Source organism: Plecotus auritus, assembly GCF_963455305.1.
Source record: "Plecotus auritus genome assembly, chromosome: 9".
Classification (NCBI taxonomy): domain Eukaryota; kingdom Metazoa; phylum Chordata; class Mammalia; order Chiroptera; family Vespertilionidae; genus Plecotus; species Plecotus auritus.
In genome coordinates this window covers 6,668,164-6,693,936 of record NC_137783.1, presented here as the reverse complement: position 1 = coordinate 6,693,936, position 25,773 = coordinate 6,668,164, and the positions used below count along the sequence as shown (strand labels likewise).

The following is a 25,773-nucleotide window of genomic DNA, read 5'->3' as shown; positions in this document are numbered from 1 at the left end:
TCCCTCTCATGTTTGTGTGTTCGACCTGTGCGTTTGTCTTCCGTCGGATGGAAGCTGGGGCATGCCTGTTAGGGGCTCTGTGCACACTTGTAAAAGGCCAGCCCATGCAGGGGACCAGTGGTCCTCACAGTGCAGTGCAGCCCCAGGGCAGGCAACATCTGCATCACTGGGACCGTGTTGGGAGGGCAGCGTCTCATCCCGCCGGGGACCATCTCATTGGAAACAGTTCATGCAGGTGATGGGGCTCTGGGCGTGCTCAGAGGGAGGACTGCTGAGTTCAGCTAAAAGCTAGCTTCTACCTGTGTGCCACGTAAGGCCTTCACTTCCTCAGTAAGAACAGGGCCAGGAGAAGTCAGAAACCTGTGCCCCACTGTCTACAGGTGTGAGTAACGTTTCACAAGAACGGGCGCGCTATGGACAGCCACCTCTGCACGCCCATGTCTATGAAAACCCCTGGGGTGCACTTTCACCCCTTTGCCCATGGCCATGGCCATTCCTCATAGGAGAATTTTCCAGAAAACCAACTCACCCCTTCTAGGTCTATTTTAAACCTAATTATTCCTGCTTTACGTGGAACATGCATGCTGCCAGAGAGTAACACTTCATTATAACTCAGGGGCCTCACTATGAACTAGCTTATGGTATTGGGCCACCAGACGTAGGCGATGATGTTTGGACATTTGCACACAAAAACAGCCCCAGGTTCCCGGGCATTTTGAGGCTTTGTGCTCGCTTTCTAGAATTTTCTGTCTGCTCCTACCTTCCGCGGGTATCACAGGGTGCTTCCTCGGTGTGGATGCCTCAAACAGCCCCAGCCTCCCTTCTGATCTGCGTTGAGAAGACAGATAACCCTGCCCGTTCACACTGAGTGTAGACCGAGAGCACATCGGTGTGGGGGAGCCGCCTGTGGGTTAAATCCGGAGCCTGGCATTCCAGGCCTCTCTGCCAGCCACAGCTCCCTCCTCCATGTGCCCGGCTGGGGAGACACCTCGGCTTCAAGTCACAGCGCAGGCAAGGAGGTCAGGTTACCTGGTCCTGGAGCTTCTGGAACATCAGGGGGTGCGGTTCTTCCAGGATCTTCTCGTTGAGCCGGGACTGCCCCTCGACGTTGACTTGTGACGAGGCCTTGCTGGACAGGAAGGTCATGTAGATCTCCTTTGCCTTTTCCTGCATCTGCGGGAGACACACAGAGGCTGTTCTTGGTGAGCTCAGCCCTTCCCGGCCTGAGCCCAGCTCTCCCCTCCCCGGCCTGAGCCCAGCTCTCCCCTCCCCAGCCTGAGCCCAGCTCTCCCCTCCCCGGCCTGAGCCCAGCTCTCCCCTCCGGCCTGGCCTGAGGGCTCTGCCTGCTGCTCCATCTCCTGTCACAAAACGGCTCCGCTACCCACTTGGAAACGATGACAGGACGAATCCGGGCCCACAGTGGTGACATTTGGTACCATTCAGGGAGTCCTGTGAATTCTCCAAATTAAGGACTCAAGGCAGGGGAGGGAGGGGATGGGTGAAGGGGGTCCTGAGATTTGGTGACGGGGGAAGATCTGGCTTGGGATGGTGGGCACACGGTGCAATCTACAGATCTTGGAACATAGAAACCCACACCTGAAACCTATATGGTCATATTAACCAATGTCACCCCAAGCAATTTAATTAAAAAAGAGGAGAAAAAATAAAGGACTTCGGGAACATTGTTCAGGCACAAGGAATGAAGTCGTGGCACGTGCACAGCGTAGGTGACCTTGAAACGTTATGCTAACTGCAAGAAGCCAGACACGAAAGGCCACATATTGTGTGATTCCATTCACCTGAAACACCCAGAACAAGCGAATCCAGAGAGACAGAAAATGAGGGGTTTCCCAGGACTGGGGGCAGGGGAGAGGGGAGTAACTGCTTAATAGGCAAGGGGTTTCTGGTTGGGTTGATGAGAGTGGTGATGGCTGTGTAAGTCTATGAGTGCACTTAAGGCCACTGAACTATACACTTAATTTTATTTTCAATGTATTTTTATTGATTTCAGAGAGGAAGGGAGAGGTAAAGAGGGAGAGAAACATCAATGATGAGAGAAAATCATGGATCGCCTGCCTCTGCACGCCCCCAGTGGGGGTTGAGCCTGCAGCCCGGGCATGTGCCCTGACCAGGAATCGAACCGTGATCTCCTGGGTCATAGGTCGATGCTCAACCACTGAGCTACGCCTGCCAGGCTGAACTGTACACTTTAAGATGGTTAAAATGATAAAAACGAGAGTCCTAAAAAATGGCTAAAATGGTAAAATTTTACGTGCATTTTACCACGCACACACAAAAATCAGTGTCCAGGAGAGCGCCAACGCTGGTCCTGGGAACCGCAGGGAGCCTTACGACGCGCGCTCCAAAGCCTTGCCTTTCAGCTCGGCCCCATGCCTGTGGGACGCATCATCCCCGCCGGGGTGCTCAGTGCGTCCTCCTCCCCTGCAGGGTGCTGTTTCCAGGTAATGAGGGGTGAGGAGGAGGGAGAGAGCACTCGCTGGCCGCCCTGCGTCCCAAGGGCAGTCCTTCTGGAACCTGGAAAGGCCTGGAAGCCGACTGGGGCAAGGTGCGCGTCTAATGCCCTGGGAGCCAACCCGGGCTGGCACAGGGACACGCTCACCCTAAGTGCTTTGTCTCACAAAGCGGGCGTGGCTGAGTGGTTGAGCGTGGACCCATGAACCAGGAGGTCAGGGTTCGATTCCTGGTCAAGGGCATGTGCCCAGGTTTCACACTCGATCCCCAGTAGGGGGCGTGCAGGAGGCAGAGGGTCAATGGTTCTCTCTCATCATTGATGTTTCCATCTCTTTCTTCCTCTCTCTGAAATCAGTACAAATATATTTTTTAAAAACTAACAAACAAAAACTCAGCCTGCCTCCTTGCTGGGCTACAGAAGGCAGCCTGGTCTTCGGGGCGTCCCCTGAGGGTTCTGTGCTCTTAGAAAAAGGAAAGTGCCTGTACTCAACCTCAGGGCAGCACACACGGGCGGGAGGGGGGGATGTCTTTAAACATTAAAGCCCGAAGTAGCACTTCACCCCAGGGAGGAGGCCAGACCGTAAATGTCTCAGAAACGCACCGGAGCTGTGCTTTGTGGGGGGAGCAAGGGGCTTGAGAGGCCTGCCAACTGCCATTCTCCCCGAGGAAACCCCAGCCTGTGAAACCCTTGGCCTCATGGAAAACACCAGAAGGCCTCAACCCCTGGTGTCTGAAAGGAGTAGAAAAGCAGTCCATTAGCCCTAACCGGTTTGGCTCAGTGGATAGAGCGTCGGCCTGCGGACTCAAGGGTCCCAGGTTCGATTCTGGTCAAGGGCATGTACCTTGGTTGCGGGCACATCCCCAGTAAGGGGTGTGCAGGAGGCAGCTGATCGATGTTTCTCTCTCATCAATGTTTCTAACTCTCTCTCCCTCTCCCTTCCTCTCTGTAAAAAATCAATAAAATATATTTAAAAAAAAAAAAAAAAAGAAAGAAAAGCAGTCCGTTAACTTATTTTGGGTCCAAGGACAAGTTGAGAAAAGGCCCCGGAGGCCGAGGCCTGACCGCCTCCCGCCCCCAGAAAGACAGCGCAGGCGGAGGCCCCAGCCAAGGCCCCGTGTCGGTTCTCGACTGTCCTTGCGAGCCACTCGTCAATCCAGGCTCCACGACACCGGGGCCTCTTAAGATCAACATGGCTGGCCCAGCGGACACGTCGGGCCCACGATCCAGATCCGGTCGGGCAGCACCTTGGGGCTGTTTGCCTCTCAAAGACCCACCCCCTCCATGAAGCCACGAGCCTCCCTCCCGCTGCCCCCCTTCTCCCAGGAATGAACATTTTGGGGAAACGACTGCTGTTTCATACTTCCCAAAAGTGCCAGCCGGTCAGAGGAACAGCCTCTGTACAAAGCGCTGGGGGCAGGAACCACTTCAGGCCCCCTCCCCCTTGAACAGTCATTCCCCCCCCCCCTCTGTCTCTCACACACACACACACACACACACACACACACACACACACACACACGTTTCCAGATGAGCCCAGGCTGACTGGGGTGGCTCTGAAAAGACGTGGAATGAATCAGTAGCTTGAGGCATAAAGGCGGGGGTGTGAGGGGCCTGGAGGAGAGGAAGCAGGCTCTGGGGGGCTGCTCTCACCCCATCTGCACATCCCCAGCCACCCTTCCCGAGTGTCTGTGGGTCCCCGCGGCGTCCCGTCTGGGACTGAACACACGTCAGCGCTCAGCTTATCTGGCCGGGGGAGGAAGTGTGACCGGGAAGGGAAACCCTGATGCAGCGACCGCAGGCCAGTCACGGGAGGCCGCCGTCCACCGCCAGGCCCGGAAAGAGGACCCTGCTCTCCCGAGATATTCCAGCGGATCCCAGAGTCCGCGAGCCCTCTTCTGGCTTCTGTCGGGACAGGGGCAGAAACGTCCACCCACTGGCGGGGTCGCAGGCCTGTGACCCTGGGTGTGACCTGGAGGGTGGCCCTTCTCCTCTCCTGCTCCCTGGGAGGGCATCCCACCCTGCCCCAGAAGGTGCTGGAAAAGGACCCTGCCTGGGCCACGCGGGGACTCCCGGCATCAGCGTGAGGACTGCCTGTGGGGGCGCTCGCACCCAGGGGAGCTCTTCCCAGACACCCCATGAGCCTGGGCCTTCTCCCGCCGGCATCAGCCCAGGTGCCCCCACAGCGCACGCGCAGGAGAAGCGAGTTCCCTTCCATCAGCCCGAGCAGTCACCTCCCCCAGGAGCGCCAAGGCACAGCCCCCGCCCCCCCGCCCCGCCCCCCAACCCAGAAGAGCATGGCTTTGTGTGTTCTGGTTCCTCGCCCTCACCCAGGAAGCGAGCCGAAACGTCTCCCACTGGGAGAATAAAACCCCACCTCCTTTTACTCACATCCTCCTTTAGCTAATGGCCTCCCCAGCCCCCCCACCCAGCTTTCCTATGGAGGCATCGCAACAGCTAAGCGTGCACGGCCAGCCCGGCCTGGCCTCCCACCGGCTCACGGAGGGCCACGTGGCCAAGTCCCTCAGATGCGCCTCTGGAATGCTCCCCAGGCCCTGGCCCCGTGCCCCGATTCTCAGGATTCTCCAACATCCCCCCGCCCCCGTCTCCTTGGTCAGCTCCTGTCCCTCTGTCCCAGAGTTCTGCCCTAGGCCAACTGCTTTCCTAACCACATGCTCTCCTGAGATTTCAGCCCCACCCTCGCCCAAGCTGCCAACTGATCTCTAGAAATGCGGCCTTGGACGTCAGTCTGCAGACACCGCGACATCAAGGACAGAATGGTCCCTCCGCCAGGGGATCCTGCAGCCTCTACTCCAGGAAGCGAGGGGACACCTCCCTCCTGGACACCCTGCCACACTTCCTGCCTCTCTCCACCGGCTGTTCCTCTCCATCCCGCCACTCTCCAGAGGTGGACAATGGGAGAGGCCATGTCAGAAAATTAAAGGAGCAAGCAGCTACCTTCATTAATATTGACTTCAGACAGAGGATGAGGAAAAGAAAATATCAAGTAAGTGATTGGAGAGTCTTTCCGAGAACTGGCTCAGGAAATGGAGAGCAGTGGAGGGGCAGCGGATGGCTCCCTTGCAGAGAACAAGAACAAACCTCAGCACCTGCAAGGCGGGGGGGGGGGGGGGGGGGGGTAGTGCCAGCAAGAAACGTCCAAACGTGGGCAGCGGGTAACCCAGACGGAAGGGATGAGGAGGGCAGCAGGAAGAGGCCGTTAGACCCCCGGGCCCAGACCCCCAACTCTGAGCACCCCAGTGATCATCTCCCCCTCTCTCCCCTTCTCCCTCCCCCCAGCCTGGAGTTCTCTTCTCTAAAGAACCGACCGGGGTATGAAGGAGGGCAAGGAGGAGAAGCCCACCAGACGGAGGGGTGGAGTGAAAGTCTGCCTACAAACCCCCTAGCAAACGTCTTCCAATCCAGCTGATGGGAGATGTGCTTCGTTTAGAAACAGAATCTCGGGCTTGTGGCACCAGAAAGAGACCAGAGGGTCTAGAGAAAGTAAACAAAAAAGCATAAAAAATGTCAACGGGAGGATTTGAAGATAAAGTTGAAACCTGTAGCCCTGGCCGGTGTTGCTCAGTGGATAGAGCATCGGCCTGCGGACTGAAGGGTCCCAGGTTCGATTCCGGTCCAGGGCATCTACCTTGGTTGCGGGCACATACCCAGTAGGAGGTGTGCAGGAGGCAGCTGATGAATGTTTCTAACTCTTTCTCCCTCTCCCTTCCTCTCTGTAAAAAATCAATAAAATATATTTAAAAAATAAATAAATGAAGTTGAAACCTCCAAAGAAAAGTAGGAATCAAAAGCCAGAGAGATGGAAAAATAAGGACAATAACCTAAGAACACTGTCCAGAACTATCGTGTCCGGATGACATGTCCCCATACAATGCCCACACAGCGAATGAAGCCCACCCCTTCCAAAGCCTCTGACTGTTCAGTTCTAGAACACTGCTGGTGAAAAGAAGAGCCTGTGCTATTTCGGGGAGAGAAAAAAAGCAAAGAAAACAAGTCAGCTTCCATATAAAATCCTGATGCCCAACAGCAAGGAAGACAATGGAACAATGGCTTTACATTTCTGAGTGAGCTTCAGCCCAGAATTCATTCAGTTCTGTGCTCTGTCAGATTATTAATGAAGTGGAGAGTCGGGGGGAGGAGGGGATCACCTTTTCATTCAACAAGATCTTAAAAGGTCTGCCTGCCGTGACCCCTTTCTCCGGAGGCGGTTGCCGTCCGTGCTCCAAGGCAATGAGCGAGTGACTCAGGACAGAGGACCTGGGGCCAGGAAGCAGGCGAGGGGCAAAGGGCATGGCCGGTGGTGGCCAAGGAAGACCCAGGGAGCTGTGGTCAGAGGCCCCGGAGGCCTGTCCCCAGGTGAACCCGGACCGCAGCGGTACGCTGAGGCCTGAGCCCATGCAGCATCGTATCGAGAAGCATTTTAAAGGACTCTGAAAAGAAGAAGAGCGAAAAAAATGGTGCAAGGAGAAAAACGTAACTGTAGCGTCCTCTTTGGCTCAGCAGCAAACGACAAACAATAAATATTTCCGTAATGAAAATGCAGTAGACAGGATGTAAGTAAGTGAAACCTCGGTGATAGTAAGAGGAAGTGGCAGATAACATCTGAGAATGATACGTGATCAGGGAAGGAAGGGATGGAGGCACTGGGCAGGCCCCAGACCACACGGAGAGCCTCTGAGCTCCGATCAGTTCCGCCTGGACCGGGCCAAGTCCACGTGGAAAGAAAAAGGTTGGAAAGACGCAGCCCAGACCAGAGGGAGAGTGAGCTCTGGAGGGTGCTGAGCGGCGAAGGGAGCAGCCCTTCCAATGGCATCTACCTGTGAATGAATGGATTTCACCTGAGGCGTGCGCATGTCACTTTGGGAATTTTTAAATGCTTTTATTTCTTAAATAAAGAAGGTGGTGCTTCAGCCTTTTAGGAAAACCTTTACCATTACTTTAAATAAGAATATCAAGCCGAAACCGGTTTGGCTCAGTGGATAGAGCGTTGGCCTACAGACTGGGGGGTCCCGGGTTGGATTCCGGTCAGGGGCATGTGCCTTGGTTGCGGGTGCGTCCCCAGTGGGGGGTGTGCGGGAGGCAGCTGATCTATGTTTCTGGCTCTCTATCCTTCTCCCTTCCTCTCTGTAGAATATCAATAAAATATATTTAAAAAAAAAAAAAAGAATATCAAGCACTCCAAAATCCTGGATCAAGTTTTAGTGTTAAGTAAGATACAGTGAAAATAATAAATACGATAGACTCCCCCCATAACTCTGTTAACTCTAAAAGATATTATCAGTGCTCGCTTCAGCAGCCCATATGCTAAAATTGTACGTGTGACTGATGTTGGCTGATGTTGGAGTGCTCATTCGCCTGAAGTGGATAATTGTTCTCAAGATGTCAAAGCATAAGCCAACCAAGAGAGAAAGCCAAAACGTGCAAGACAGAGGAAGTATCAAGGATACCAGTGAAGAAGAGGGCAAAGAGGAATGAACAACCTAATTGTTAATAAAGACACCTTAAAATAAAATAAAAAATAAAGATATTATCATATTTCAATGCCAGTGCAAGCCGCTCTCAGAGCTTTGATTATGAGAAGCCTTGTCCCACCCCCCCACTCATTGCACCCCCATCTCAGTTTGGTTTTTACAAATCTGTACAGGCTGCCATATCCATTTCCATCCTCTAAACTGGCCCCAAAGAAAACAAATTAGCTCCCATATAAAATACTGATTCCTCACAGCAATGAAGACATGTGCTGAGGAATGAATGAGTGAGTGAATGAATGAGTGAATTCAGGAGTAGCCAAAGAATGAACACCTTGTTGGGAGTTTTTCCTGAGGTTTTGTAAACCATAAATGCTGCTTTGTTGTAGACGATAGACACAGCTCACATGCTAATCCACAGGGAAGAGGCACTTGACAGAAAAATGTTAAGCCACAAAGAAAGTGCAAAGGGAGGGGGCTGTTTTACATGCTGCTTGCTGAACACCTAGAAGGTACTTCCACCCCAGGAACCCCAAGGCGGGCAGGGTAAGGGGCATCACCCTCACAGTCCCAGCACCCCCACCATGAATGCAGGGAGCAAGACCTTCCCGAACCAAGGGGCTGCTTCCTGTCTGTCAGGGGGCGAATCACAGGCCCCGGAGGACGGTGGAGACACAGCTCCCACTGTTTGGAGCCTCTGAGCGGACGAGCCCCAGCAGGATGGACTCATGTTCAACTCTCAAGTCCGAGGCTGCAACGGCAGCACAGAGTGAGAGAAAGGGAGGCTAGTTCCCCAGCCACGGTGGGTCCTCAGGTGCCGTCCGACCTGAGTGGAAAGAGCTGGAAGTCCCGTGGGCCTGGCTATCCCGTGGATACACTGGGGGAGAAGACAGACAGAGATCTCAAACCTTATGGAGCCTGCATGGCAGAGGGGAAAGCCAACAACCAGAAGATGAATAAAGAAATTGTACAGCCGAAACTGGTTTGGCTCAGTGGATAGAGCGTCGGCCTGTGGACTGAAAGGTCCCGGGTTCGATTCCGGTCAAGGGCATGTGCCTTGGTTGCGGGCACGTCCCCAGTGGGAGGTGTGCAGGAGGCAGCTGATGGATGTTTCTCTCTCATCGATGTTTCTAGCTCTCTATCCCTCTCCCTTCCTCTCTGTGAAATATCAATAAAATATTAAAAAAAAGAAAAGAAAAGAAATTGTACAACCCGGCCGGCATGGCTCAGGGGTTGAGCGTCGACCTAGGAACCAGGAGGTCACAGGTTCGATTCCCGGTCAAGGGCACATGCCCAGGTTGTGGGCTCGATCCCCAGTAGGGGGCATGCAGGAGGCAGCCGGTCCATGATTCTCTCTCCTCATGGGTGTTTCTCTCTCTCTCTCTCTCTCTCTCTCTCTCTCTCTCTCTCTCTCTCTCTCTCTCTCTCTCTCCCTTCCTCTCTGAAATCAATAAAAGAAAAAGAAATTGTACAAGAGACCAGATAAATCAGTAAGTGCTCAGGAGAGAGCCAGCTGGATAAACCTAGTGAGAGAACGGAAATCAAACCAGTACGGGTCCCATTTAAAGTAATGGAGGCAAAAGTGAGGTTCCCGTGATCCCACAACTGCCTTCGTTCACTGTAGCGATGAACCCTCACCAAACTCCAGATGCCGTGAGTCTGATTGTGAAACTCAGTTGGGCCGACTTCTCCCCCATGCTGGTGTCCTCCTCCGCTTTTCTAAATTAGTGACTTCGAACTTACTGGAGGTTTTACTTCCCCTGCAGCCAGACCCACCAGCGACTTCCCAGGCCCTGGGATGGAGACTGGTCTGCATCCTGGCTCTGTCCCACCACACTGCGGCCGTGGGCAAGCCACCGCGTCACCTTCCAACCACAGCCCCGGGGAGGATGGGGGTCGCCCAGAGGCTCCTGCAGACAGGTGTGGGCGCCTGGAGGCGTCCCCTTCCAGGACCCCCGCCTCCTCAGGCACCCACAGCGAGGCAGCAGCATTCCCTGCACGGGAGCAAGCGCCAGGCACATTCCAGGCGGAAGGACACAAACCTTCAAGGAGTCATAGTGGGGCAGGGGGCGGTGCAGGGGGGCAGAGAGGGGCTGCCGGACACTGGAAGCTCTGTCTGTAGGATGTGGATGGGCTAATGCAACTACCACATGGCTTTCCAGGGTTCACCTTGGTGCCCAGGTTCTCCAGGTGTGGCCCCACCCGCCCGCCAGCCTCCAGTACGGTAGAGCCAGGCCCAAGAGCACAGCAGAGCACGACCCTCAGCCATCTGGTCGACCTTCACTCTCCTCTCCAGGAATTCCTCCCCACATGCTGCCCCCTCCTCCAGGAACACCGCCCCACCCCGAAACTCCACTTCCAGTGTCCTGTTGGCTTAAAAGTCACTTCCCCTGGGGGCTTTCCGGACTGCCCGTGGCCCGTGCTCCCAGAACCTGCACTTCCCTTTCCAGCCTCACTCGCAGAGGCTTACCAAGCGGCTTCCCTTCCCGGCCCCTGTTCCCCAGTGCCCCGCATCTGTCTTGTCCCTGTGTGTCTCTCGTGCGTTTCACAAGGCCTGGCCCTGAGCAGGCACTCCACAAAGATCGGTGAGCTCAGCCGAACCGAAGGACACACCAGCATGGTCTGCAGGGAAAATGATGGGGGGGGGGGGGGCCTCGGGGCGCTGGTCCAAGTCCCAGCTTGGCCAAGGAGGAACCTAGCTTCTCGGTTTGTCCAGTGATGCGTGGGCTGGCCAACCTCTAGGCCCCTCTCACCCCCAACACAGAAAGAGTAGGCAGAGGGGTGGCCATCTGCTCCCCTGCTTGACTCTGAGCGAGGGTTTCAGGTGATGCTGGACAAATCAATGGCACAATCCGGCATTTATGGGAGGTTGTCCCTGGGCCCTGTCCTGGGTGCCAAGGGCACTCCTGCCTGAAAGGCTGCGGCCAGCACCCTAGCTTTCCGAAGCAGGCCCTCTCTCCTGCTCTCTGAGGCCATTCACCACCCAGGAGGCTCAGGCAAAGTCATCCAGGGAATAGAAGAAGCCGACAAAAGTACATGCCAATGGCCATGTCCTGGACGGCTTTCTAGGCCGACTCAGGAAATTCAAGCTCCAGGGACCCTATCTCAGAATCCATCCTTGCCTCTACGGAGAGGAAGGCCACCCGCTCCATCTTGGGGAAAGTGTGTCTGAGTCCAGAAGAGCCTCTGAATAAACCAATGGACATTTTCCAAGCTGTTGCCTGCAAACACGTGATGACTGCTGGATTCCAGCTTTTGGAGACAGATGTGAGTAACTGGCAGCCCACAAGCCACATCTGCCCGTGGATGTGTTTGGTTTGGCAGGCAAGGTTTTACTTTTTTTTTTTTTTTTTTTTTAATTCTACAATATCGGATGGTTCACATCAAATTCCAAATGTTTAGCTTCTCTGGAGAAATAGGCAGCACCAGGCTGAAGACGAGAGAAAGGCCTTAGGAAGGAAGGCCCCTCAGGTTTCTAGGAGCAAGGGTGGGCAAGTGAAGACCCGAGTGGGCAGAACTTGAAGCAGGGAAAGCCCAGGAGCCACCGATCCCTGTCAGCTCAGCAACCAGCTGCAGCTCCTGGAGCCAGGGCAGCTGCCCCCTGATAGCCCCAGTCCCCACCACTCCCTACAGCCTCACTCCAAAAGCCTCACTCATGCACATTACTTCTGGGACCCTGTAAGCATTTAGCTGGTAGCCTCTTAGAAATACACAGTCAAAAAGAAAAAGAAAAAGAAAAAGAAATTCAGTCACAGGCCTCATAAACACCCCCAATCCACAGATCTCCTTTCCCATAATCTCCTCCACCTCCTCTTAACCCAACCTTCAACGGTAAAAATACGGGCTGACGTTAGAATGAAAGGCTACTGCCTGCAAAGAGCACATATCTACCCGGGAGAACAGTCAGAAACGTTTTATGTGGGATGCCTGCCAACTACAGGATGTTTCATACAGATATAGTGAATAATTGACAATCCATCCAAGGCACACTGCTTTCATCGCCACATCTGCTTGGCATTTTACTACGTCTGTACAAAACGCCGACATGTCAAACACGGGGGAGCATCCGCATAACTTATTCACGAAGAAAAAAATCGTAAGCGGTGATGAACTCTAAGTGACAAATCGTTATTTTTACTCTAAATATGTGTCCATTCGCACAGCTCCATTTAAACAAGGATTGACACCCTCTTTTTAAATTTATGAATATTTGAGCAGCACAGGACACCTAATCTGAAGCTTAAATCTTCCCCCTAAATCCAATATGGACCAGATGTCTTTAGGCAATTTCACAATATGTTGGGAAAGGCAGCTGTAAGTTTATAAGGACAGAAAACAGCATTATGGAGAACATAATTACAAAGTGGAAGAAATACCTGCTTCTTATCTTGTGTTTTCTTAAAATCTTCACATGCTAACCAAAATAAAACATTTTCTTCACTGAATTCCTTTTTTAAAAATTCCTATGGATACAGAGAAAAAAAAATGAATAAAACAGTATTCTACTTTAAAAAACAAACGAACATTTCCCTTCAAGGATTGATTCGGTAAAAATCCAAAACATGAGCATGAAAAGTCCACCCTGAAAAACAAAGCTTTTGTTTAATGTTAAAGCTAGAATTTCATATGCATTTGAACGTTAATGGCTTTGACATTATAAGGAAGAGTAAAAATGAAGCAAGCATCTCTTCACAATTCTAAGCTAACAATAAATTACCAGAAAGTAAATTAAAGTGGAAGATATATTGGTTCCTTCCAGACAATGTTTAAACAAAGTACATTCCTCTAAAATCAGGCCCATTTTTTAAACAAAACAAAAGAAAATATATTAAGCATGTCCAAAAACGTCATGGTGAAAACTATTTTAAGTTGGAGGTGTGTATATTTCTCTTCTGGCCGATGCTAGGGATTAGTGGCACAGAAAAGTGTCCTCCATGAGATCTAGATCAAGTTCACAGTGGCCTGGTGTCCAGGAATATTAGTAGTCCTGCCTGCCTCCCCCTCCTAAGACCCCAGACTTAAGGACAGATTTCAGTGGAACTCGGGCAGATACAGGGTACTCTTCAAATTCACATGATCTTCTTCTGACACCTGGGGTTACTGCTGGCCAAAAAAGTTATTTCTACGCAGCACTGATGCTTCTCCATCCATCAGCTTCCTCTTGACGTTCAACTTCACTTTGCCAGCTGTTGTCTTGCCTGTCTCACCCTGTTAATAATCCCAACACACAAAAGAACAATCCTTCTCATCAGATGCAGCCCACCCCTCCCAGGTATCACAGAGCTGGACGTTCTTTGTAGATCCTGTCAATGAACATGGTATGTCTTCCCCATTGTCCCACCCCCTCCCATTCAGCTATATGAAACCCAGACACACTCTGTGCATGGCCCTCGCTGTTGGTCCATGACTACCCATGACTTTCCATCTTGGCATTGACAGGTGAGAAGTTCTTACTCTTGCGTTGGGACAGTGTTAAAAACTGGCCTGTGCTTCCCCACACGCCCATCTAAACCTCAATGAAAAAAGGCAAACCCGAAATCTTTTCACGCCTTCCGGGTCTTCGAGCAGATTCTCCAGAGAGGCCGCCCACTTGGCTGTGCTCTTGGGGATCTGATGGCTGCTGCTGGAACTCCCATCACTGTCGTGGATGTCTGCAAAGCAAAGTTCAGACTGTGTGTGTGACCCATAGATACTACCATTTAAAAATATCTGCATATAATCACCATTGTGGCTAACAGATATTAACTTAGGTGCCAGAATCTACTCTAGGCACTTAACCCAGTGAGCTCATTCTAGCCCTGACAATAAACAACCTTATGAAGTAGGTGCTACCATTCCCTCCATTGTACAGATGAAGAAAACTGAGGCTCAGAGCGATGAAGAGACTTGTCATTTCCTGACACTTCCCTTACATCCTTCCCCCACCCATGTGTCCACCGGCCAAGTGCAGGCAGTCCGCAAGTCTCACCCTCCCAGGCACCTGGGCTCAACAGAGACTCCTTCCCCATAACACTTTCTGTCTTATAATTATCATGTTGAGCTGTGACTATGGGCATGACTGACTCTCGTCTGAAAGCTCCTGTGCATCTTTACCTTGTGTCTCCAGCATGAGGCTCATTGCCTGGCACACAAATAAAAGTATGTCCCAAGGCCGGGACTAGGCTGGGGCAAAGGAGACCCTGGCCACAGGAGCAAAATTTAAAGGATGCCAGAACACTCGGGCATCAAGATAAGTAATATTTTCATGCAATATTTTGAAAAAACTAATGCAAAACATTCCATAATGAGGAAAATACCAACACTGAAAATAAAGGCAGGATCGTTATTACGGATTTTTCCTTTTTCCCCAGGCTCCAGCATGGCTCGGCATCACGCTGTGAACTACGTGCGTGGACCGAAGGATTGAATGACTCTTTGTACCCGCCCATCCGCTGCCCTCTCTTACTCCAGACACCTCAAAAGCCCCTTGACGAAGGGATAGGGCACAGGGGATCTCCAACTCGCCTACTTCAGCTACTTGCCTGAAGGAGGAAGTGACACCACAAACACATCTCAGTCTACAGGATCTGGGCCCTTCCTGGAGTCGAGGGAAACCACGGAATGTACGTGGGATGAGCCCAGGTTTCACACCCAGTTTGGCCAATTCAAACGGTGTGGCCATGGAGTAAGGACAACCCCCCTGTAGCTCAGGTTCCCCACAGGATTAAAAGAGGAAGCATCGGGCACCTGGAAGCTCACAGTGGACTCCCAACAATGTTAGTTCCTCTCTTCCCTTCCTTAAACGGATGTATCGAGTGAACTATTTTTGTAGCTAATACTGTTTTCTCCATTGCCTTTTTTTTTTTCTTTCTTTCAAAGTAGAGACACGTTTCTATAAGGAAAAGTTTGAATCTAGGAGGAAATAAGCTTTTCATGAAGAAATCGGCCAAATTGGGGGGAACGCTTTGTAAAGTATAGGATTGTCTCTAACCACTCTGCTGTACACCTGAAACTAATACAGAATAATGTTGAATGCAAACTGTAATTGAAAAATAAATAATAAATCGGCCAAGCAAATGACTTGGAAAGGATACATGAAAAAGCCTTATAGATGTTCACCTGGGATAACGAGGGTGTTTGGGGAGGAGGGTTGTATCAGAACACATTGGACTTAGTAGTAATTCAGATTCCGTGACCTCTCATGTTCTACGGGGGGTGTCAACACACACTTTACTTTCTCCAGCAGCTGAGGCTCCGTCTCCCAGCAGCGAGGAAAACTACCTGGATTTGAGACAGTCTCAGGCTGACGTGGGTTAAATTAGGCAGAAGCCAGGACCCCTACGGAAGGCTGTGTTTCGATGCGCACTGGAGATGGAACGCGGGAGGGAATGATTTGGGACAAATCCATTCCTTTAATCGAGAAGCGAACTCGCTGGTGCACATCACAAATGGATCTGACGCCTCTGTAAAGTGAATCTTCAGTTCGTGGCTGCTACATTCGTTTCCTGCGCTCTCTGCAAATGCTAGCTAGAATGGCAAGCCGAGGAACACTGGGCTTCTCCCCGACGAAGTATAAATCAAATTAAAAGATCGTTATGAGAAGACATGTCTGCAACAGCGCTCGCTCTGCCAGGCATCTCACTAATTTACTCTTCTGTTCTTGACCCGGAGGACGCAGTTGGTCAGCTGACCCCACTTCCCCAGCAGAGCCCCTCTTAAGTAAATAAATGTGGAGACACAAGATCTCGGCTCCAGGAACAACCTTAGGTGGCTGCGCATGTCTCTCGCTGTTGCAGAACCACCGGTTGGGCCCTACGATTTCACCCTTGGCCTCCAGGGATTCCAAAACTCTTGACATTCTTTTCAGTCATAAACCAAACCACCATCTGGGTTTTCACTGACATGCCATCATGCAAATACACACACTCGATGGATTCCCATTCAGCTAAGAGTGCTCTGTTTGACGGAGAGGTAAGGCAGCTGTCCCCACCACTGGACAGCCGCTACCACCCCTCGCCCTTTATTTCATACTCTAACCCTTTTGCATGTCAGGTTTCCGCAACAGCTTTCATTTGAACAAAAGGTTTTACAATTCAAAACCCACTAATGCCGTGGTCGGCAAACTGCGGCTCGAGAGCCACATGCGGCTCTTTGGCCCCTTGAGTATGGCTCTCCCACAAAATACCACGGCCTGGGCGAGTCTATTTTGAAGAAGAGGCGTTAGAAGAAGTTTAAGTTTAAAAATTTTGGCTCTCAAAAGAAATTTCAATCGTTGTACTGTTGATATTTGGCTCTGTTGACTAACGAGTTTGCCGACCACTGCACTAATGGAATCTAGTCGCCTTATTTTATGGAGCCTGGGAAATAACAGGTGCCAAGGGTACATGTCCTGTGCGAGGTGACCCAGCTAAGGAACGGCTGGATGGACCCTGATTGTCTTTCGCTTTGATTCAGGCTCTTGGTTATGCCTTCTTTCCTATAATCCTTCTTGATTGGTATTAATATAGATCGATCGATCTGGACAGATCAGCATTTGCAAACTCCATTTCCTTAACAGCGTCTCTCTTTTCCAAGTCATTATCCCTGACCTCCGATGAGACTGAGCAGAGGTCCACTCCATGGGGCGCTGCCCTAGAGACCGCCCCCTAACTTAGCATTTCCGTTACTCGGGGTCTGTTCCCTGCTCAGCAGACATCTGCTACTTTCTGGTGTAGGTAAATAAAGGTTTCCTAAGCCGTCTCGGTTCACTCTAAATGTTATAATCCATCCAAAAATGCCTAGGAGATAGAAATAACCTTTCTCCATAGCAAGCTGGTTTACTCTCTGGACTTAAGAATGAAGCAAAACCCGGCTTCCCAACTGCTGGCACTTAGAGCCACAAAGGCCCAAGACTCCTCTCTCCTTCGTCGATTCAAGTGTCCATTGGAGATGGAGTCCACAAGCAGGGAGGCTTGGGATGCACAGGTGGGAGAGAAGTTACACCTGTTTTTTCACGAACCTCAAGCTAGGAAGGAGTTGTTGGTGACAACATCTATTTCAAGTTTGGCCAACTCTGTTTGCTTTTTGTTGTTCTTTAGTTCAATTGTAAAACATTTTTGTAATGAAACAAGAATGGTTTCTGTACCTCCTGGGCTCTTGAAAACATTTTAGATCTTCAGATTTTTGCAGACACAATACTTACTTTTCAATAACTTTATTCTCAGATTAATCTGTCATTGGCTAATAATAAACAAGTTGTTTACAATGTTCAGTCCTCATGATGACTCTCTGATGCGGTTAATATTATTCCCACTTCCCAGGTGAGGAAACTGAGGCACAGTAACATACAAGGTGGCCCAGCTAGGAAATGGGGGTCATGGTCAAGCCCAGACAGTCCTGCTCCAGAGTGCCTGCCCTTTAGCACCAGGCTGTCCTATCCTTTTTATTCTTGATATCTGCTGATCTTCACACCCACAGAGGCCAGAACTTGACGGCCTTGAAGAGATTACAACGATTACACTGAGGGGAGAGGACTGAGAAAACTGGGTAAGAGTCCAGTTCCGCGTAGACCAAAACTCCCCTAAGACTGTGCCAGAACCATCTAACATGCAAACACATGTACGTGCACTGTCCATCTACATTTATGCCGCTCTGTGTGGCTTCTGGCTTCAGTAAAAGCCATTGTGTCAAAGACGGCACAGCCTCCGGTGCAGGTGGCTGAGGCTGGGTGCCTGCAGCATATGGTGCCATGCATTATTTACAGCTGCCATGATGTCATCGCTGCCAGAGACCTTCCCCACACATCACCTCCCTGGAAATCCATATTCCAAAGGCATGTGTAACGCTCATCAGAACCGAATGCTTACAGCAGGGATTCCTGCTGCTAGTCTGCAGGAAGGTCTGGGCAGTGATCCTGCCTTGACAATTTCCCCAAGTCACATAATATTTTAGTAAAAAATCTCAAAATCCAGCGCCTTCAACAGCAGAGTCAACTTACAACCTCAAAGGGTCTGTCCCAATTACCCCCAAGACCCACAGCATATTAAACATTCAAGCCCAGGAAAAGACAGGAGTGTTAATCCCAAATTCTAAAGTGGTTTGGTACAACACACACACACACACACGCATACACACACACCTACTTTCCTACACACACACACACACGCATACACACACATGCGCATACACCATACCCCTTTAAGATGCTCAAGGAAAGTACACACCCCACAACACATATTTCAACCCCAGATCACCTCCACCACATCAAACATGCTACATTTTTTAAAAAGTCACCCCGACTCAGAAGCAGCGAATGGGTTCGTTAGGACCCGTGATCTACTGCAAGCTCTGGAGAAACTGGGTCATGGAAACACTCTATCTTCTAAATATCACTTAAGCAGTTTGTCAGCTCCAGTCTCTAGCTTCTGAGAATAATTACCCATCAGGCACGCAATTCCCTGGGCGGGGAGGTCTGCGTGAACTGCAATTAGCCGAAAAGAATAACAATAAAAAAGTGTGCAAGTAATCATAATAATAGCCAGCGTCAAAGAGCGGAGCGGGCAGCGTGCAGAGGGTTGGCTCGGCTCAGAAGCGGCATCGTGGCCGTTTCCCAGGAGGCCTGAGGCCGCCGAGAGAGCCTTGTGCTCAGGCTATGCCTCCAAAGGCCACCTGTGCAGCTGCCTGTACCCCACACAGTCCCGGCCCCTCTCCGCCCTGCCAGCGCCCGGGTGGCGGGTGAACCGAGGACACCTGCCACAGAGGGTGGGGCCGTTCTTACGTTCCATGCTCTGGGGTCCACCGGGGAGGTCCAGGCAGCCCCAAACCCACTGCCTTCTCAGAGACGCTTCATGTGAGACAGGCCGGGGGCTGCAGGCCTCCCAAGCACCCTTGGGTCCGAAGGAAAAACAAACCTCAACATCCTCTTTTGAGTGGACTAAACAACAGATGGCCACTGGTTTTCAGTTTCTACCAGAGGGAAGGAAATAAGACGGCCGGGCTGTTATTTGTAGCCTCCCTGGAATCCTCACTCTCTAGGCAAAGGCCCAGAAAAAATAAACCTACCCCAGGAGCCCCGTCTTGGGGGTGAAAGCGAAGACCCTGTTATTATGGTTTTCACTTTCCAGAAGCCCCCGTGCTTCCACCGGAACCTCATATGTATTCCTAAAGGGGCCCTCGCTCTCCCGCTCTGTGTCACTCTCCCTTGCCCCCTACCTCGAGGCACGTAAGTGACTTTCCCTCCAGGATCAGCCGGGTAGACTGTGCATTTGTTGAGAGTAAGAGCTGTATCTTTCTGCCATTTGGGGGCAAGCAGAGAGGAGAATGACAGTTGTAAAATTAGCTGGCATTTCCTGAGCACTTACTAGATCCCATCTCAACTTCCCTTTCCTCTCTGAAATCAATAAAAATATATTTAAAAATAAATAAAAATAAATAAAAATAAAAATAAAATGAAAGGCAGGGCCCCTTTCCTCACAGAACTTAAAATTAACTGAGAAGTTGAGACCAGGAGTTCCCCAATGGCATCTGCCTGCAGTGCCACAGGCAGGCATGAAGTTTTCTTCACTGGTCCATGAAGAAATGAGAAGAAGAATAACCAAGTGAGCCCTGGCTGGTTTGGCTCAGTGGTCTCATGATGGGTCATGGGTTCGATTTTGGATCAAGGCCACATGCCTTGATTTGCAGGTTCAATCCCTGGCCCTGGTCAGGGATCTTGCAGGAGGCAACCAATCGATATGTCTCTCTCATACTGATGTTTCTCTCTCTCCCCCCTCCCCTCTAAAAATCAACGGAAAGAATATCCTCAAGTGAGAATTAAAAAAAAAGAAAAAGGAAAACCAAGTAAGCTGTGTGGACAGAGGAAAGACAGTCTGGGATTTTGGTGGAGTTTTTCCTTGTGTTTTTTTTTTTAATATATTTTATTGATTTTTTTACAGAGAGGAAGGGAGAGGGATAGAGAGTTAGAAACATCGATGAGAGAGAAACATTGATCAGCTGCCTCCTGCACACCTCCTACTGGGGATGTGCCCGCAACCAAGGTACATGCCCTTGACCGGAATCGAACCTGGGACCCTTCAGTCCACAGGCCGACGCTCCATCCACTGAGCCAAACCGGTTAGGGCTTAATAGACAATTACATTTATGTACACGGTGCCAAACCCCAGGGCTGCAGAGGGGAGGACAGCGGGGCAGGCTTCCTCTTCCCTCCCCCCAGGGCTCTCCCTAGCAGAAGATCTTGTGTAGCACGCAGTTCTCTACATGAGATTATATCTTTCCTACTATCGGGGGAGTTAAGGCACCCTGGCATTGGTGGAATGATAAAGATGGTTGATGATGGCGTTGCTTTTAACGTCCCATCTGGAGAAAGGAAGAAAGTAAAAAAAAGAAAAAAAAGAGCCCTAACCGGTGTGGCTCAGTGGATAGAGCATCAGCCTGCGGAATGAAAGGTCCCAGGTTCGATTCCGGTCAAGGGCATGTACCTTGGTTGCGGGCACATCCCCAGTGGGGGGTGTGCAGGAGGCAGCTGATCGATGTTTCTCTCTCATCCATGTTTGTGACTCTCTATCCCTCTCCCTTCCTCTCTGTAAAAAATCAATAAAATATATTTTTAAAAATTTAAAAGAAAGAAAAAAAAGAAGGAAGGCAGGGAGACAGGAAAGGAAAGAGAAAAGTCATCTCCATATTCATTCTCTAAATACGTATCTATTTTTTAATATACTTATTGATTTCAGAGAGGAAGGGAGAGGGAGAGAGACATAGAAACATCAATGATAAGAATCATTGATCAGCTGCCTCCTGCATGTCCCGCCCTGGGGATCCAGCCCACAACCCGGGCATGTGCCCTGACCAGGAATCGAAGTGTGACCTCCTGGTTCCTAGGTCCACGCTCAACCACTGAGCCACGCCGGCCGGGCTACATATATTTTAATGAGATGACTAAATAGATACTGTGTGAGGTAGCTCTGGACTTGGGTCGGAGATCTGAGTTCTCTGCTGTCCCTCTGGAAATGGGCCGCTGCGGACAAGTCCCTGCCCGGGGGCGGGCCTCTGCAGCTGCCCAGGGAAAGCTGCAATGGACAGGCTGTGTTTCGGGGAGAGAGGGGGGGCGGCAGGCGGCCTGGAAGACAGGGGACACCCTCCGGAGCCAAGGCACAGAGGTGGGCATGTCCAGCCACCCAGGGGCAAAGCTGGGAGGGGGATGGAACTGGGCAGGCCAGATTAGGGGTCCCTGAGCACCCCGCAGAGGAGAGAGAAAAGCTGACCCACACGCAGGGCCCTCGAGAGATGGGAACTCGCTTGGAAGGGCACTTTGCCCCCCGGAAGTCTGCAAGGGACTGTTTCCGCCCAGTGGACGCCCCCTGATAGTGCTTATCGAGGAGCTGCTGTCCCCTGCCTGGGCCCCTCGGCCCCGCAGCCACCGCCGGGGCAGCTGTCGGGGAGGGCTATCTGGGGGAAGCAGAAGAAGCTGCTGAGAGTAAATTTAGTATAATTTAAACAGCAAGTTCCCAGAGCCCAGCGGGGGAAGGGGGCTGGGGATTACTCAACCGCAGGAGGGAAGTGACTCGGTTCACCCAGGAAATGGGCACCTGTCTAGGCTTCCAGAATGCCTCCCAGTGAGGAAAGGAGCCGGCCGTTCAACTACAAAGTTAGTGAAAGTAAATAATTCACCATGAGCTCCTCCACCCCCACCCCCACCCCCCGGTCTACACGTTGGTGCTCAGCGCTGACACCCGGGCCCGCTGGCTGTGCGCTGACCGCGCCCGAATGAAACAGCGCCCGAGCCCAGCCCAGCCTCTCGGTGCCCCTGTTCCACGTTCCCTGAACCCCAAGACCAGGGCCAGGGCCTCCCTGAACCCAAGACCAGGGCCAGGCCATTCTGCAGGGAGAGTGTCCCAGGCGCCAAGACTGCTCTGCTGCTGGATTGTTCAAACAAAGGCATTAAAATTGCTATGTCAACTGTCATCTTTAAATAAAAACTTAAGCCCAGCAATAAATCTGAACCTGGACCCAAAAGTTTAATGGGATAATGCATAACAGGACCAGGGGAGGGCTGAGAGGCCTGGCTGGCAGATGGGGATCTCCCCAGCCCCCCGGGGATCCACCGCCCGCCCCCCGCCCCCCCGGGAGACTCGGTCAGGTCATAGGCCTGTGGCTTTGGCCTTGGCTCTGGTATTCAACTAAGCAGCATCACAGTTGCCATTAATAGTGCAGGTGGCTGTGGGGGGAAAGGGCGGGTGGGCAGGATCCTTCAGGGGGGTCTTCACACTTTCAAGGACATGAGAAGCACCTGGGGCTGTGGACATGGTGCCACTCTCCCTCCGGCCTCGGTCCCCAGGACTGAATGGAAGGGTCTGGAGAGAGCTCCTTCCCCCTCTACCCCCATGTGGTTGTTGAGCACATTTTGAGAAACCTCAGGAAGGAGAATGAGGGAATCCCACTTGAAACCTTGGAATTAGGGGCTGAGAACACCAAACCCTCCGCTTAAAGACAGTGTCTCCAATAAGAGAAGCAGGAAAGGTCCAGAGTAAAAGGCACTGGCAGACCGGGCTGCAGCCAGGTCCAAATCAGGGGTCCTGCAGGGGTGGGTCCTGCAGGGGTGGGTCCTGTTTTTGTGGGGCCACTTTAAGAAAATTAATTCAGCCCTCGCTGGTTTGGGTCAGTGGATAGAGCATCAGCCTGCAGACTGAAGGGTCCTGGGTTCGATTCCTGTCAAGGGCACATGCCCGGGTTGCAGGCTCGATCCCCAGTCAGTGTGGGGCTTGCAGGAGGCAGCTGATCAATGGTTCTTTCTCATCATCGATGTTTCTATCTCTCGCTCCCTCTCCCTTCCTCTCTGAAATCAATAAAAATATATATTTTTTAAAAATTTTTTTAAAGAATCACACACACAAAATCAATACAGGGTCCCGTGGATCACGTAGCTAGCTTCATAGTACCTTTGCCTCGGGGCCCACATGCCCCCTTTCTCACTGGCTCCTTCTTTTGCTGGGTGAGACCCAACTGGCAGGACCTAATTTGTCCTTTCCCATTAGGGGGGGCAGACCTTAAACCTAAAAATCGTAAGGAAATCCAGCCCTTGGATGCCAGGCCTCCAATACCAAATCATGATTTTTTTAGCTACTGATCTCTCTACCAGCGACCTAACCGCATTCTTTCAGGCTTCAAATGCGTTGTCCTGAAAGAGGTACATTCCACAGGTGTCCCTGAAACTGCCCCCAATCTTTCTGGGGTACAACCTGCCCACATGCAACAGTACCCTAAAACCATGTCTGGGCCATAACTCCGTCATTCTGTTTGGAAGACTTCAAACCCAAAATGATCCAAAGCAACCAGTAACCTGAGCAGGGATGTTCGCAGCAGCTCTGTTATAAGAGGAACAGGGGGAGATAACAGCCAACCACACGCGAGTACTTACTATGCGCCAGGCATTGCCCTAAGGGCTTCCTATGTGTTAGTGCATTTCATCCCACAACCCCATGAAGCCCACTTTACAGATGGGGAAGTTGATGCAGAGGTGTATTGGCAAGCCAGCTCTCCCAGGGGGTGGAGGGGGAGAGACCTGATTGTTAGCATTTGCCCATTTCCATGATATAAATATCCAACAACAGCCATTTCAAGCTAGGTATGGCTTAGCAACCAGCTCCCCAATTTCCCAACAATTTAGCAGTTGGCTCAGGGGTCAAGTAACCTGCTCAAAGTCACTAAATGATCATGAGGGCGGGAGCCAGGAGTTTAACTCCAGAGTGCAGGCTCCGACGGCTGCTCCGCAGGTCTGTGAACGTCCAGCAGGAGGGTCGCCGCTAAAATGAACACACACAAGGAACTGCTTCGGCCCACAGTCCACAGGACAATGTTTCCATGACCACTAACACTCACACAAGCGCCTTACAACAACCCTGTGACGTTCTACTTCATTACGGTTGTCCTAAATATTAAATGCGATGATCCGCATAACCAGACGAAGGGGAAATCAGCTCCAATTAAGTGCTCAGAAAGGGGAAATTCCCGGCTGGTGTCGCTCAGTGTTTGAGCGACGACCTATGAACCAAGAGGTCATGGTTGGATTCCTGGTCAAGGCCCATGCCTGGGTTGCAGGCTCAATCCCCAGATAGAGGCATGCAGGAGGCAGCCGATCAATGATTCGCTCTCATCATTGATGTTTCTCTCTCTCTCCCTCTCCCTCTCTGATATCAATTTTTAAAAAATAGATGTTTGTTGTTGTGTTTTTTTTTTAAAGGTAGCTATGATTATTCCATTTTGAAGATCCTTATCTGCATAGACAGAGGTTCCCCAGCTCCTAAGTGGTGGAGAAAGGATTCAGGACCCAGCCAGTCTGGATCCAGGCCATCCTCTAACCACAATGTCCCCCATAAAGTGATAGTAGGTGGAAAGAGGGTAGGGACCATGTACAGACTCAAGTGATTCTTGAAGTGGGAGGCAGCAGCAAAGCCTCTGAACTCCTGAGCCAGGCAAACCTGGATTCTTCATCACCGACTGTGTGACCTGGGGCAAGTTACCTAACAGCTCCCGGCCTCGGTTCCCTGGGCTGTGAAGCGGCCGGGACCATACGTGTGTCTCCCCGGGTTGTCCTAAAGGTGAAGGGGCAGTTCACAGAGCAGGGGGGACACAGGCCTGGACCCACCTGGAGCACTCCAAGGGGCGTAGCTATTATGACGAACCAAGAAGGCTGGAATCCAGGGCATGGTTTCATCTTCACGGTGGGTGGTTTTTTTGTTTGTTTTTTGTTTTGTTTTTTGTCCTATCAGGTTGCCTCAAATTGTAGCTCAGGCTGGTCCAGAGTGACAGTCAAGACGAACCCTTTGTACCTAATGTCAGCGCTTCCCTGGCGCCAACGACAGAGGGGTCCTCTCCACCCACCCTCATATTCACGCTCCCTCGCGGCCCCACATTTTGACTGCAAGGTTCAGGGCTGAAGGCGCCCGGCAGCCCAGGCCCGGCTGCCCAGTCGGATGCCCGGGGTCAGGTCGCGCCGCCTCCGGGCGCCCCGCTGGCATCCTCCGCACCAGCGCTCGCAGCGCAGACAGACAGCTCCAGAGCCCGGGGAACCCCGCGCGACGTTCTGCTTTCCGAAGCCAGAGCCCATACGAAATGCAAAGTTTGGGGGTGTTCTGCATCTCCTTCTCCCCCAGTCACTAAAAAGAAGACTGCTCTTGTTCCTCCTTTCAGCCAAACTTCCTCCCCGGGTGCCTCCGGGCTCTGCGCTCCCGCCGCCGCTGGAACCGCAGAACGCGGGACGGCGCTGCGAGAAGTGGCGCGGGCGGCCGGGAGCGCCCAGCCGCGCCCAAGTCCAGGCGGGAGGGAAGGATGCTCGGCGGCTCCTCACGGCCCCTGGGGCGCCCCGACCCCCCAGCCCGCGGGCCCCGGGAGCAGCTTACCTGACGGCGGTCGCTTCCTGCTCAGCCGGCTCACCGCGCGGTTAAACATCTCCGCGGGCGCCCGGGTGAGGAAGGAGGAGCGGCCCGGCCGCGCGGCAGCTGAGCGAGAGGAAGGCGAGGAGGAGGAGGAGGAGGAGGAGGAGGAGGAGAAGGAGGTGGAGGAGGAGGAGGAGGAGGAGGAGGAGGAGGAGGAGGAGGCCGAGGAGAGGAGGAGCCGGCTCCGCGCCGCCCAGCCGCCCTCCCCACTAGACGCCGCGTGGCGCGCTCCGTGTGCCCTGCCCGCCCACCCCGGCAGGGGCCTCGCAGTCCCGCCCAGGGGTGCCAGGGCGGGCCAGGGTGGACCCGGCTGACTCCCAACGCCGGGACCCGGCCCCGCGCCTGGGATGGAGATGCTCGCCCAGAAAGAGCCCGCGCCCCTGGGATTTAGGAACCCTGCCCAAGAGGTTCGCGCGTCCCGGGTCCC

The 25,773-nt window shown here is 52.1% G+C and overlaps 1 protein-coding gene across 2 annotated transcripts in view; it reads right to left on the bottom strand.

Moving 5' to 3' along the window:
* RGS10 (regulator of G protein signaling 10) overlaps window positions 1-25,428 on the bottom strand; it is a 36,399-nt gene extending 10,971 nt beyond the window's left edge. The window contains exons 1-4 of one of the 2 annotated variants that reach the window (XM_080640771.1): window positions 25,311-25,428; window positions 13,492-13,610; window positions 12,336-12,422; window positions 1,030-1,173 (exon numbers count right to left, since the gene is read on the bottom strand). In XM_080640771.1, coding sequence (XP_080496897.1) covers window positions 1,030-1,173; window positions 12,336-12,422; window positions 13,492-13,610; window positions 25,311-25,359 — 399 coding nt within the window. In that variant the 5' untranslated portion in view covers window positions 25,360-25,428. Of the gene's footprint in view, window positions 1-1,029; window positions 1,174-12,335; window positions 12,423-13,491; window positions 13,611-18,694; window positions 18,844-25,310 lie in introns of those variants that run through there. The other variant, XM_080640772.1, reaches the window with a different exon arrangement.
* Window positions 25,429-25,773: the final 345 nt, after the last annotated feature.